Source organism: Malus domestica, chromosome 09 (assembly GCF_042453785.1).
Source record: "Malus domestica chromosome 09, GDT2T_hap1".
Lineage (NCBI taxonomy): Eukaryota > Viridiplantae > Streptophyta > Magnoliopsida > Rosales > Rosaceae > Malus > Malus domestica.
Genome location: NC_091669.1, coordinates 8,154,419 through 8,167,124, shown reverse-complemented (window position 1 = coordinate 8,167,124; position 12,706 = coordinate 8,154,419). Strand labels below are relative to the sequence as shown.

The 12,706-nt window shown below is 39.0% G+C and overlaps 2 protein-coding genes across 7 annotated transcripts; both read right to left on the bottom strand.

Annotated features, from left to right (window-relative positions):
* Positions 1-517: 517 nt before the first annotated feature.
* Positions 518-4,391, bottom strand: LOC103442634 (uncharacterized). Of its 3 annotated transcripts, XM_070805491.1 has the most exons (9): positions 4,035-4,233; positions 3,721-3,895; positions 3,084-3,199; positions 2,855-2,914; positions 1,973-2,111; positions 1,421-1,487; positions 1,118-1,189; positions 965-1,030; positions 518-748 (listed from the first exon to the last, which is right to left on the bottom strand). In XM_070805491.1, the coding sequence occupies exons 1-9, from the start codon at positions 4,090-4,092 to the stop codon at positions 614-616; spliced, it is 888 nt and encodes a 295-aa protein (XP_070661592.1). In that variant the 5' UTR covers positions 4,093-4,233; the 3' UTR covers positions 518-613. The 3 variants fall into 3 exon arrangements, with proteins under 3 accessions (XP_070661592.1, XP_070661593.1, XP_070661594.1); XM_070805492.1 differs by lacking the exon at positions 2,855-2,914 and having other exon boundaries at positions 4,035-4,391; XM_070805493.1 differs by lacking the exon at positions 3,721-3,895 and having other exon boundaries at positions 4,035-4,188.
* Positions 4,392-8,770: 4,379 nt separating this feature from the next.
* Positions 8,771-11,128, bottom strand: LOC103429179 (uncharacterized). 4 transcript variants are annotated; one of them, XR_011571574.1, is made up of 5 exons: positions 10,649-11,128; positions 10,021-10,174; positions 9,705-9,876; positions 9,070-9,185; positions 8,771-8,906 (listed from the first exon to the last, which is right to left on the bottom strand). XR_011571574.1 is itself a non-coding variant. In XM_029107996.2 (3 exons), exons 1-3 carry the CDS (start codon positions 10,829-10,831, stop codon positions 9,766-9,768), a joined length of 453 nt encoding a protein of 150 aa, XP_028963829.1. In that variant the 5' UTR covers positions 10,832-10,982; the 3' UTR covers positions 9,551-9,765. The 4 variants fall into 4 exon arrangements, 2 of the variants coding, with proteins under 2 accessions (XP_028963829.1, XP_070661596.1); XR_011571573.1 differs by having other exon boundaries at positions 9,705-9,881; positions 10,649-10,982; XM_029107996.2 differs by lacking the exons at positions 8,771-8,906; positions 9,070-9,185 and having other exon boundaries at positions 9,551-9,881; positions 10,649-10,982.
* Positions 11,129-12,706: the final 1,578 nt, after the last annotated feature.

Genomic DNA, 12,706 nt, shown 5'->3' with positions numbered 1-12,706 from the left:
ATCCAACGGTCATATTATTTGGATTGTTGATCAACCAAGAGCCATGTAGCGGCCAAATGGCCATCTGCATGGGCTCCGTCATGCTTAGTTTGGCGGGGCTTCAACCCATGGGTACTGGTGGGTCTATATGCTTAATTCTTTGGAGGAATCTGGCTCAAAAATTATTTTTCTCTAGACTTATTTTAGCCCAATGACCGAAAATGGTTTGGTAGGGGTTTAAAGCTTTTAACTTTAAGCTTCATCCCAACCATCACCACAAATGGTCCATGGAAAAGCGAGTCATGTCAATCAGTTGCAAATGAAGGCTTTAACTTTTGCTTTTGTTGACACATAGCACTATGGTTTAGTGATATTCTTCTTTACTTGTAAGTGTAAGTGAGAGGTTTTAAGTTCGATTCTCGCAAAGATGAATTTGAACCACATTATTGCTTAGCCCATTGTGAGGCTAAATCCACCCCTCCTTCTTAGTATAAATAATATCGTTTATTCGAAAATAAAAAATTAAAAAAAAAAAAACTTTTTCTTTTGCTATCACGCATTGAACTATTGAAGCGGAGAAATAATCAGGTGTCAGTGCATACAAGAGGAGGTACATCAGAAGAATTTGTACCTTTCATGCCGTATCTTTATCGGGTCCAATATACATGGTGCAACTAACAGAAATCAAAATAAGCACACAACCGATAATTCGACCCAAAGATAGAGCTATCCTCGACGATCCAATGCCCCATAATTGTGACAGTGCAGCCTGAAACATAGAAAAACATGAACGCATTTTCTATGGTTAAAAAAATTGTATGTTTGGATGAATCGTAGCAGTTGATCTTGTTTGTTTATCCGATTAAATACAGTCATCAATGTCACTTTGCAGATTTCCTAATTGTTTACTGCATCTCATTACTATTCATACTGATTAACAATCAAATCAAGCGGAGCGGTAATGGCATCTGAACAGGAAACGTACCTCCATGTATATAACATTTGCAACTTTGCCAGTTTTCTCAAGCTGCAGTCCACGTGCTAAGAACACCTGACATCGAGCACATAGGTTGAGAAGCCCGTAACTACTGGAGCATATTGGGAGAAATAGAAGTCTATAAATAGTTCCGAACCACACCTCTGCGAAAAAGGCCAGAACACCGAGTACAAGCATAACTGAAAATGAATATAAATTTGGGAAAACAAACTCCTGAAAAAAGGATGGGTAAATATTTAGCACAACCTAAAAAGTGTATGACATGTAAAAATAATAACCTGAAAGCACTGAAGCTAAATGTGACTCTCAGCGACGACGAAATCCAAGCATTAGGTAGATGATTTTAAGTTGCTAGGCAATCAGCGATACTTTAAACATGGAATATGGTAAACTTGAAATGATAATAGAACAACGCACAGCATTGAAACCATGAAGTCAACTTACCTCAACGGCAAACAAACAAACTCCTGAAGCTGGACTAGCCAGTAAACCAAATGAAAATACGGTCAACCTGAAAATTGGACAGAGAATTTACTTAGGTAACTTTACCACATAAAACTTATTTCCAAAATTTCAAAGATAACACTTGGATGCAATAAATATGTTTTGCTTACCCCTGTATTATGCACATATTTTTTTGGTAAACGTATTATGTACATTTAAGAGAAGCAACACAATAACATATAACTTTTAGATGTTTTTTAATTTTTTTTCTAGCATGGATAATCATGGAACCTAAACAGTTATAGACTTCGTAAATAAAGGTTATCATCTTTGTATAAAATGCACCTGATACTGGAAAATGAATTAACAGTACGGCAATTTTCCAGTGTCAAAAGTTTGGCAGACAAAAGAGAAAGAGCACATTATCATCCATTTCATAATTTCTTGAAGTTTATAGAATTAATCGAGTCAAGGATAATTGAAAGCGGAGAGAATAATTTATATCCATTTTTATGCAGGTTAAAGTTACAAATAAGCAATCAGTAATCTTACAGTGGCTGATCAGATGCCTTTGATCCAGCCTTTGTAAGGCAGTAGCTGATTCCACCAGTTATGGATGAGAGTAAACCGGCCAAGACTGCAAAGATATAGCTGCTTCCCCTGACACTTGTATTCTTTCCTCCATTTTTATCTAATCCTCATGCATAATTCAAAAGTTAGTATTCCACAATTCTTGGAAGAGCAATAGGAAACACGCAAAATGTACATTATTGCATGCAGAAGGCCCCATTTGAGGATTAGATTTTGTAACATTATGGCAAGTGCCTTCGCCCATGAGCGGTAGGTCTCGGGTTCGAGACTTGGGAGCAGCCTCTCCATAAAATGGGGGTAAGGCTAGCCGACATTTACCTCTCCCAGACCCTGCGTAAAGCGGGAGCCTTGTGCACTGGGTACGACCTTTATGCTGTAAGCAGGGGCCATAACAGAAGAAATGTAAGTAGACAACATAGTTGTTATACTAGGCCTTTTAAATGATCATTTCTTTTACAGACATTAATTTTCTCATGGTTACTACACAATTTACCGACATATGATCTAAAGACATGCATTAAAATCTCTCGATCACACATATAAGCTTAAACTTCTTTTGTCAACAATAGAGGAGTGAGACACAAAACTCATATACTCTTTCTTCCTCCTTTGTAAGACAGTATACGTGCCCTTGGGGCACTGCTATCTCCGAGTAGTTTTCTTTCACTAAAGTGAAAAGAAATGATAAGCCGTGCAACACCATATACACAACACATCCATGTGACGCTCAAATTTTTGTTCACTTTTAGACAGAGACCAGAAGAGTTTGTTTAAACTCTTACTACACATCAAAATCATCCACATCCAGTACGTAATAAAGATTATGTTAACTAACTTCTGTACCCTGTGTGGTAAGCATTTGTCGGTAAATGAAGAGCACACCAAAGAAACTGCACACAAGACCTGGAAAATGAATGACAATCAACAAAGACTTCACTCCCTGACTATCAAAAGGTCGCCTAAGAAATTTTTCCAGAAGCTAAAACCTTCAAAAAGAGACAGATATACAACATTATGTTCAAACTAGAGTGAGAAGCAATGATTATAATCATTATATACTAATACTACATACCTCCAACATCTGCAATCTTATACTTCTCATGTAGAATGATTCTTGCCACAACTGAAGCCATAATTGGAGTTGTGAAGCTCAATACAATAGCCTGAGACAAAGGTAACCTTTGAATGCTGAAATAAAAAAATGAGCCAACTTCTGGTTATTTCTGTGGTGCTTACCCATTACAGAATCAAGTTTATAAGGGCAGAGCCCACAAGCTGCCTGAAAAGCATTTCAAACATACTGCAGAGCACATGAAGAACACTCGACAGATAAACAAACTTAAAGACATACGTTAGCCAAATACTTGGATGCTCTAAAACAACAGCTTTTCCATCGGAGCCAACAGCTGAATTACTATTTGATCTGGTTGGGTCCTAGACTCCTACACTATCCTAACTCTATGCTCTTATAAGAGATCGTATATTTATTTCTAACTCTATGCTCTTATATGATAAATATTAATCATGTATTTATTTCTAATTATAGCCTCATTTGGGTAAAAGGAACATATCATTTGCATACAGGCAGAATACAGTATGGAAATTGTTTATGTCCACGAGGCAGTTATCATGCCATGAACACATTGACACCAGAGAATGAGTAAATACTCCTAACAAAGAAACAAGAAAAATCATACACGGTTACTTACCAATAAATGAAACACATCAATGAGATATACCCCGTAAGGGCTCTGGAAATCAAAAGATTTTTTACAGTTGCCAATCCAGATACTGGCTGTTCACACTTTCTCAACCACACAAATGACAATACCAAGATAAGCGTACGCCTTGTAAATGCTGCCTCAAGCAAAGGAATGGACTGAACTGCCATAATAAAACAAAAACATAATATATAATGGAAAAGGGCGAAAGAGAGAGAAAACATAGAGCGGAAAAAGGTTCTGTGCATAATATGCCATGTAACTTGCAATTCACTGATGAATAGAATGCAGAACTTACTAACCAGAAAAAACATCAGCAAAAATTTCCATGACAAAGTAGATGGTACATGAGATGGCCATACACAATACACCGGAGCATCTCGATCCACTCCATACCCACGAAATAAATTGAGCTACTGAGGATGTCTCCGTTTCAAGTGGTTTCCGTACCCGATCCTATACACGGATACACAATATTAACAATCAATCAAATCAACCAAAAACCACCATTGCAGAATTCATATACTTTACTTTCCCTTCTACATTTCCCTCCAAAATGACAACACAATCAGATGGCATGCAACGGTGTCCCTTGCGCCTAAGACTTTAAGGGCCCTGAGGTTTTCGAGATCGAGCTCCGGCGAGGTTTCGGTTGGTGAATGCCAGGGGATATGGAAAATGCAGAAAATGATTTATATTTTTTTTTATTATTAATATACTTTCTGTCGGTTTTAGCCGACAATAATTCTTTTATTTATTCTTATTAATAAGAATTATTGTCGGATAAAACCGACAGAAATTCTGGCGGTTTTAATACTTTCTGTCGGTTTTAACCGACATAAATTCTCTTATTTTTTATTATATAATGTATATCCTGTCGGTTATATCCGACACAATTTCTGTTGGTTTTAGTAGTTTTTCTGTCGGAAAATTCATTTTCTGACGCAGGCAATTCTGTCGCTTATTATATCCGTCACTGCACTCATTTTCTGTCGGATTTTGCTTAATTTCCGACAATATTATACGTTTCTTGTCGGTTTTTAAATCGACACTAATGGGTACTTTTGTAGTAGTGTTGGCCTGTTATCTCACCAACTTATAAACCCACAGTTGAACAATTTAAAATACAAGAAATAAAGACACCAAGAGAATTACGAGGTTCGGCAAAAACCTGCCTACGTCCTCGGAGAGATATTGCTCTTTACTGTGAGAATAACTAGTACAAAAGATACAATAAGTTTGGAGCAGGTGCAGGCTTCTTTGGTGTCTTATGATACTCAAAAGAAGAAGACCATTGTTGATGATGGGTACGAGACTGCATTAGCTGTTCAAGGTGGGAATGGTGGAAGAAAAATGAAAGGAGGTTTTGAGAGAGACAGCAGGTCCAAATCAAGTTCCGGAGGTAAGGGTCTACAATGCTACGCCTGTAAAGAATTCGGGCATAAAAGGATAAATTGTCCTTTGAGAAAAAGAAAGGATGATCTTGGTCCGAGTAGTAGCAATTTTATGGCAGAAGACTTCGAGTATGCCCTCTAGGTACTCGAAGCAACACTTCTCTTGGTGATGTTTAGTCTCGAGTGTTGCAAGGGATTTGCAGCAGGTGGAGCTATGGGATTCACAGGTGATGAGATGGTCCTGAAGGAAGAGAAGTGTGGGGAATTTTGTCTGGCTTGATGGGTTGTTGCTGGAAACGGGTGCATTGACGAGTTTCCAAGTTGCAGACAATAAATAGGGGGAAATCCTACAGGATGAGACGAGGATGTGTCGAGATCCTGTCTGAAGCTAAATGGTGTTTTTAGCTTGCAGCAGCTGCACATGCATTGGCAGTGACTGAATCGGAACAGGACCAACGAGGTTGATTCAGGGTGTGTATGCTGGTACGTAAGGCCAATGAGCTTTGGTGATGGGTGCAAGGATTTTTGCATGGTGTATTCGCCAAGGTGGAGATTGTTGTGATTGGCTCATAGTTTGAGTTGGCAACAATTTTGATAGTTTAGCTTTATGTGCTACAGGGAAATGGCTGTAGCAAAGTGTTGTCTTTGCACGTAAATATGTATGCTTTCTATGCATGAAAAAAAGTCTACTTTATAGGCTAGGTTTTCTTTTCATGTTTTCCCATTTGCATTTTTCACGTGAAGGTGGCATTGTGATTTGATTAAAGGCAAAGGGAAGGGATGCATAGTTTCATGCAAAGCATGTGGAATGATAAAGGAAAAGCAAGGTTTGCTGTTTACTTTGGAGACATAATCATAATGGGTGCATCCGGAAAACACAGAGGGAAAAGAAAATAGAGTGAGAGTGAGAAACTCTAGGGGAGAGTGAGGCTCTTGGAAAAATTCTTAATGGGAAAGGCAGTTTTACTCTTTGGCAGATGAGAGTAAAGGATGTCTTGACTCAACAAGGCTTGGCTAGAGCTTTGAAGGGAAAGATGGGAAGCCTCAAGAAATGACAGATGACCAGTGGGAGGAGCTGGAGGCGCGTTGTGTTAGCACGATTCGACACTGTATAGCTGATAACATTATCAATAATGTTATGGATGAAGATTCTGCGCCTGCACTTTGGGAGAAGTTGGAAAAACTCTATATTGCTAAGAGTTTGACCAACAAGTTGCATTTGAAGCGGAAACTGTACAAGCTGAAGATGGATGAAAGTGGGAATCTCATGGACCACATGAATGTGTTCAACGGATACTTGGATCAATTGAGGAAAGTTGATGTCAAGGTTGAGGAAGAAGATAAAGCCCTCTTACTTCTTACCTCACTCCCAGATTCGTATGAGAATCTTGTGACAACCTTACTGCATGGAAAAGATACAGTAAGTTTGGAGCAGGTGCATGCTTCTTTGGTGTCTTATGATACTCAAAAGAAGAAGACCATTGTTGATGATGGGTACGAGACTGCATTAGCTGTTCAAGGTGGGAATGGTGGAAGAAAAATGAAAGGAGGTTTTGAGAGAGACAGTAGGTCCAAATCAAGTCCGGAGGTAAGGGTCTACAATGCCACGCCTGTAAAGAATTCGGGCATAAAAGGATAAATTGTCCTTTGAGAAAAAGAAAGGATGATCTTGGTCCGAGTAATAGCAATTTTGTGGCAGAAGACTTCGAGTATGCCCTCTAGGTACTCGAAGCAACACTTCTCTTGGTGATGTTTAGTCTCGAGTGTTGCAAGGGATTTGCAGCAGGTGGAGCTATGGGATTCACAGGTGATGAGATGGTCCTGAAGGAAGAGAAGTGTGGGGAATTTTGTCTGGCTCGATGGGTTGTTGCTGGAAACGGGTGCATTGACGAGTTTCCAAGTTGCAGACAATAAAGAGGGGGAAATCCTACAGGATGAGACGAGGATGTGTCGAGATCCTGTCTGAAGCTAAATGGTGTTTTTAGCTTGCAGCAGCTGCACATGCATTGGCACCTACTGTCTCTCTCAAAACCTCATTTCATTTTTCTTCCACCATTCCCACCTTGAACAGCTAATGCAGTCTCGTACCCATCATCAACAATGGTCTTCTTCTTTTGAGTATCATAAGACACCAAAGAAGCCTGCACCTGCTCCAAACTTACTGTATCTTTTCCATGCAGTAAGGTTGTCACAAGATTCTCATACGAATCTGGGAGTGAGGTAAGAAGTAAGAGGGCTTTATCTTCTTCCTCAACCTTAACATCAACTTTCCTCAATTGATCCAAGTATCCGTTGAACACATTCATGTGGTCCATGAGATTCCCACCTTCATCCATTTTCAGCTTGTACAGTTTCCGCTTCAAATGCAACTTGTTGGTCAAACTCTTAGCAATATAGAGTTTTTCCAACTTCTCCCAAAGTGCAGGCGCAGAATCTTCATCCATAACATTATTGATAATGTTATCAGCTATACAGTGTCAAATCGTGCTAACACAACGCGCCTCCAGCTCCTCCCACTGGTCATCTGTCATTTCTTGAGGCTTCCCATCTTTTACCTTCAAAGCTCTAGCCAAGCCTTGTTGAGTCAAGACATCCTTTACTCTCATCTGCCAAAGAGTAAAACTGCCTTTCCCATTAAACTTCTTAACTGAAAATGACATGTTTGTAGTCATCATGGTGAATAACAAATCTGAACCTTCAATGAACCAAAGCTTCCAACAAAGCTCTGATACCAATTGTTGTGCTTTGGCCTGTTATCTCACCAACTTATAAACCCACAGTTGAACAATTTAAAATACAAGAAATAAAGACACCAAGAGAATTACGAGGTTCGGCAAAAACCTGCCTACGTCCTCGGAGAGATATTGCTCTTCACTATGAGAATAACTAGTACAAAATATACATGAGTTAAATTGACATAACCCAAACCCCAATCTCTTGTACACTCACAAAATTTTTCCAAGAGCCTCACTCTCCCCTAGAGTTTCTCACTCTCACTCTATTTTCTTTTCCCTCTGTGTTTTCCGGATGCACCCATTTTTTTCTTCACACTCGGCAAGCATTTATATACAGTGCAAGCAATTCCTTGCATTTAAATAAAGGCCATCATTTTCATCCCCCAGTTTTTACGGAAGGCTTCCATGATGATTATGTCTCCAAAGTAAACAGCAAACCTTGCTTTTCCTTTATCATTCCACATGCTTTGCATGAAACTATGCATCCCCTCCCTTTGCCTTTAATCAAATCACAATGCCACCTTCAAGGGAAAAATGCAAATGGGAAAACATGAAAAGAAAACCTAGCCTATAAAGTAGACTTTTTTCATGCATAGAAAGCATACATATTTACGTGCAAACAAACACAAAGACAACACTTTGCTACAGCCATTTCCCTGTAGCACATAAAGCTAAACTATCAAAATTGTTGCCAACTCAAACTATGAGCCAATCACAACAAAACTCACATACACTTTCTTCCTCATTTGTAAGACAGTATACGTGCCCTTGGCGGACTGCTATCTCAGAGTAGTTTTCTTTCACTAAAGTGAAAAGACATGATAAGCCATGCAACACCATATACATACACAATACATCCAAGTGACGCTCAAATTTTTGTTCACTTTTAGACAGAGACCAGAAGAGTTTGTTTAAACTCTTACTACACATCAAAATCATCCATATCCAGTATGTAATATAACATTATGTTAACTCACTTCTGTACCTTGTGTGGTAAGCATTTGTCTGAAAATGAAGAGCACACCAAAGAAACTGCACGCAAGACCTGGAAAATGAATGACAATCGACAAAGACATCACTCCCTGACTATCAAAAGGTAGCCTAAGAAACTTTTCCAGAAGCTAAAACCTTCAAAAAAAGACAGATATGCAACATTATGTTCAAACTAGAGTGAGAAGCAATGATTATAATCATTATATACTACATACCTCCAACATCTGCAATCTTATACTTCTCATGTAGAATGATTCTGGCCACAACTGAAGCCATAATTGGAGTTGTGAAGCTCAATACAATAGCCTGAGACAAAGGTAACCTTTGAATGCTGAAATAAAAAAATGAGCCAACTTCTGGTTATTTATGTGGTGCTTACCCATTACAGAATCAAGTTTATAAGGGCAGAGCCCACAAGCTGCCTGAAAAGCATTTCAAACATACTGTAGAGCACATGAAGAACACTCGACACATGAACAAACTTAAAGACATAAGTTAGCCAAATACTTGGATGCTCTAAAACAACAGCTTTTCCATTGGAGCCAACAGCTGAATTACTATTTGATCTGGTTGGGTACTAGACTCCTACACTATCCTAACTCTATGCTCTTATAAGAGATCGTATATTTATTTCTAACTCTATGCTCTTATATGATAAATATTAATCATATATTTATTTCTAAATATAGCGTCATATGGGTAAAAAGAACATATCATTTGCATACAGGCAGAATACAGTATGGAAATTGTTTGTCCACGAGGCAGGTATCATGCCATGAACACATTGACACCAGAGAATGAGTGAATACTCCTTGCAAAGAAACAAGAAAAATCATACAAGGCTACTTACCAATAAATGAAACACATCAATGAGATATACCCCGTAAGGGCTCTGGAAATCAAAAGATTTTTTACAGTTGCCAATCCAGATATACTGGCTGTCCACACTTTCTCAACCACACAAATGACAATACCAAGATAATCGTACACCTTGTAAATGCTGCCTCAAGCAAAGGAATGGACTGAACTGCCATAATAAAACAAAAACATAACATATAATGAAAAAGGGCGAAAGAGAGAGAAAACATAGAGCGGAAAAAGGTTCTGTGCATAATATGCCATGTAACTTGCAATTCAGTGATGAATAGAATGCAGAACTTACTAACCAGAAAAAACATCAGCAAAAAATTCCATGACAAAGTAGATGGTACATGAGATGGCCATACACAATACACCGGAGCATCTCGATCCACTCCATACCCACGAAATAAATTGAGCTACTGAGGATGTCTCCGTTTCAAGTGGTTTCCGTACCCGATCCTATACACGGATACACAATATTAACAATCAATCAAATCAACCAAAAACCACCATTGCAGAATTCATATACTTTACTTTCCCTTCTACATTTCCCTCCAAAATGACAACACAATCACTAGGCTATTAAGACGGAACCAAAACCGATGAATCGCTCCCATCCACTGAGGCATTAAACTACATAACCACCATCAACAGCATTTTCATAATTTCACTGCTTTGGTTCCTGAACTAAAGTTTAACTACTTTTGGATTTGGAGTACTAGAAAACTGAACAAAATTTCAAAAAATAAAAATAAAAAACAAGTCGATCATAGTTTCACTTCCCCCAATTTTCACAACCAACAAACCGGGCAACATATTAAAACCCTAGAAATGTTATCATCTTCATACATTTAAAATTCCTCTAACCAAAAATATTCGAGGAAAAAAATTGACATTTTGGATCAAATTGAAGTGAGGGAATAGTTTTAGTACCTTAGATGTTCCTCGAGGATAAGAGAGGGTGAAAATGTTGATTTTGGGCTTCTCCGGCTGCGTCAAGAGCGGGGCTATCTCGTCTGCGACGGCCTCGCCACCGTCATCCCCCGATGCAGATGGGTCGTGCACGATCAGCTCCACCTCGTGCTCTCCGTCGCTGGTCTCCGCCGACGACGACATTCGCGCGCATCCGAAATCTCCAAAAACCCTAGAAAAATTTGGCGCCTTCAATGCCGACGAAAATTCACTCTCTCCTGGACGGAGAAGAAGAACTGCCGAATGCTAAAGTCTCATGCAGTGTGCGTTCGTTCGTTGGAAAGCGACGCGTAAACGGTCCAGTTGGTGGCAACGTACACGTGGCACGACCGGGGTGGGGCCCAGTGGGGGAGCTGAACTCTCACGCTGACTTGGATGTGATCGACAGCTGGAATTTTCCCGGGCAATTTGAAGTTCTCGCCCGCCATCAGCTTCTTTTTCCTTTAATTAATATGAGAGCATTCATTTTAGAAAGGTTATTTTTTAAGTTAATATCGTGTTTAGACTTTAGAAACGCTAATCTCAAATTTAATATTGTTTTATGCGACGAATTCGTGGTACCACTTTTTTAACACAAATTTTTGTGGAACCCTACACGTAAAGTATTTCAACGATCTAAATAGTCTGTTTTTTAAAACATCGTCCTCGTAAAAAAAAAATTAAAAAAAAAAAAAAGACAAATCCAACACCACTAAAACAATTATTTGTAATGAAAAAAAATGAATAAATACAGTTCAACAAAGAAACTCTAAACCTTTAATCCAATACGGCTTCAAATTTGAGTGATTTTTTGTAGATGTGATCTTTGAGAAAATACCTAAAAGATAGATGGGTCGGATTTTTGAAATACATTACAAAGTGGGTCCAAGTAAAAACTTGTGTAGAAAAAGTGGTGTTGCGGATCCGCCTCTTCTTTTATAAGGACTATATTCTACAACAATTACTTCAAATTAGAAACTCGAACTTGAGTTTAAAGAGATAAATATACTGACCTAATAACAAACCTAACTCATATATGCATATTAACTCGATCGTGAACAAATTTAAAGAGGGGGTTTATCAAATCAAACTCATTTCGGTACCTTCGTTCTTCAATCAACAAATGAATAAAAATTCGAACTTAGGATATTTTCCTACATCAAGTCAACATTATAACTCACGAGATGTGATGCCTTCTTAGTTTGAAGACCATGTTTAAGAATCAAGACAATGACTTTTACCCCAATTCATGTCCAACTTTCTGCTAATTATGCCCTTCACTTTCTTAGGGTTGCTGGTTGTCTGTGCAAGCGGTATACCCACATTCATTTCAAAACGTCAATGTGGAAACCATGAAAACTTGACCTCCAATCAACACCAAACCAAAATTTCCGACTGAATAATTAGAAGCGTAACGAGTATTCACCTGAGATGGATAGGAGACATCCCGCTCTCAATTTCTCAAGCACTTTATGCATGGTAATATTCTAATTGTCTCTACAAGCATTAAATCAAGTACAAAGCACAAAGTGCCAGTAAAATGATCACAACGTTCTGATTATCGTAAAATAAATAGTATAAGGTGAGATACTTTGACCTGGTTTCTGATTCACCAACTCGGTGAGCTGCTTCTTCGCCGCCGAAACTTTATACTTGTTAAGGCGGAGCCGGACACCGAAGCGTCCGAAACGGAACGATTTCGGTTTCGGAAAATTATGATACACGAGTTTCGGGTTCGGACCGGTGGTGAAGATGAACTGGAAGGAAGGGCGTGTACGGTGGTAGCCACCCACATCGGATCACAGTAGACTTAGAGGGAGTTCGTTTCTGGAGGAGCGCGATCATCAACATGATTTGAGAAGAAAGGAGATTCTTAGTGACACGTGTTCTGCACGTGATTTTCGGTCGGACAAAGTCGGGGGCGGGACCCACAAGGGAATAGGATAACTGGGGACCCGCCGTCGCAATTCAAGTGTTTTGTCACTTTTGTGTAGCCTTTTAATTGGGTCCCAAGCCCTAGTTGGGCCGGAGTCCTTACTT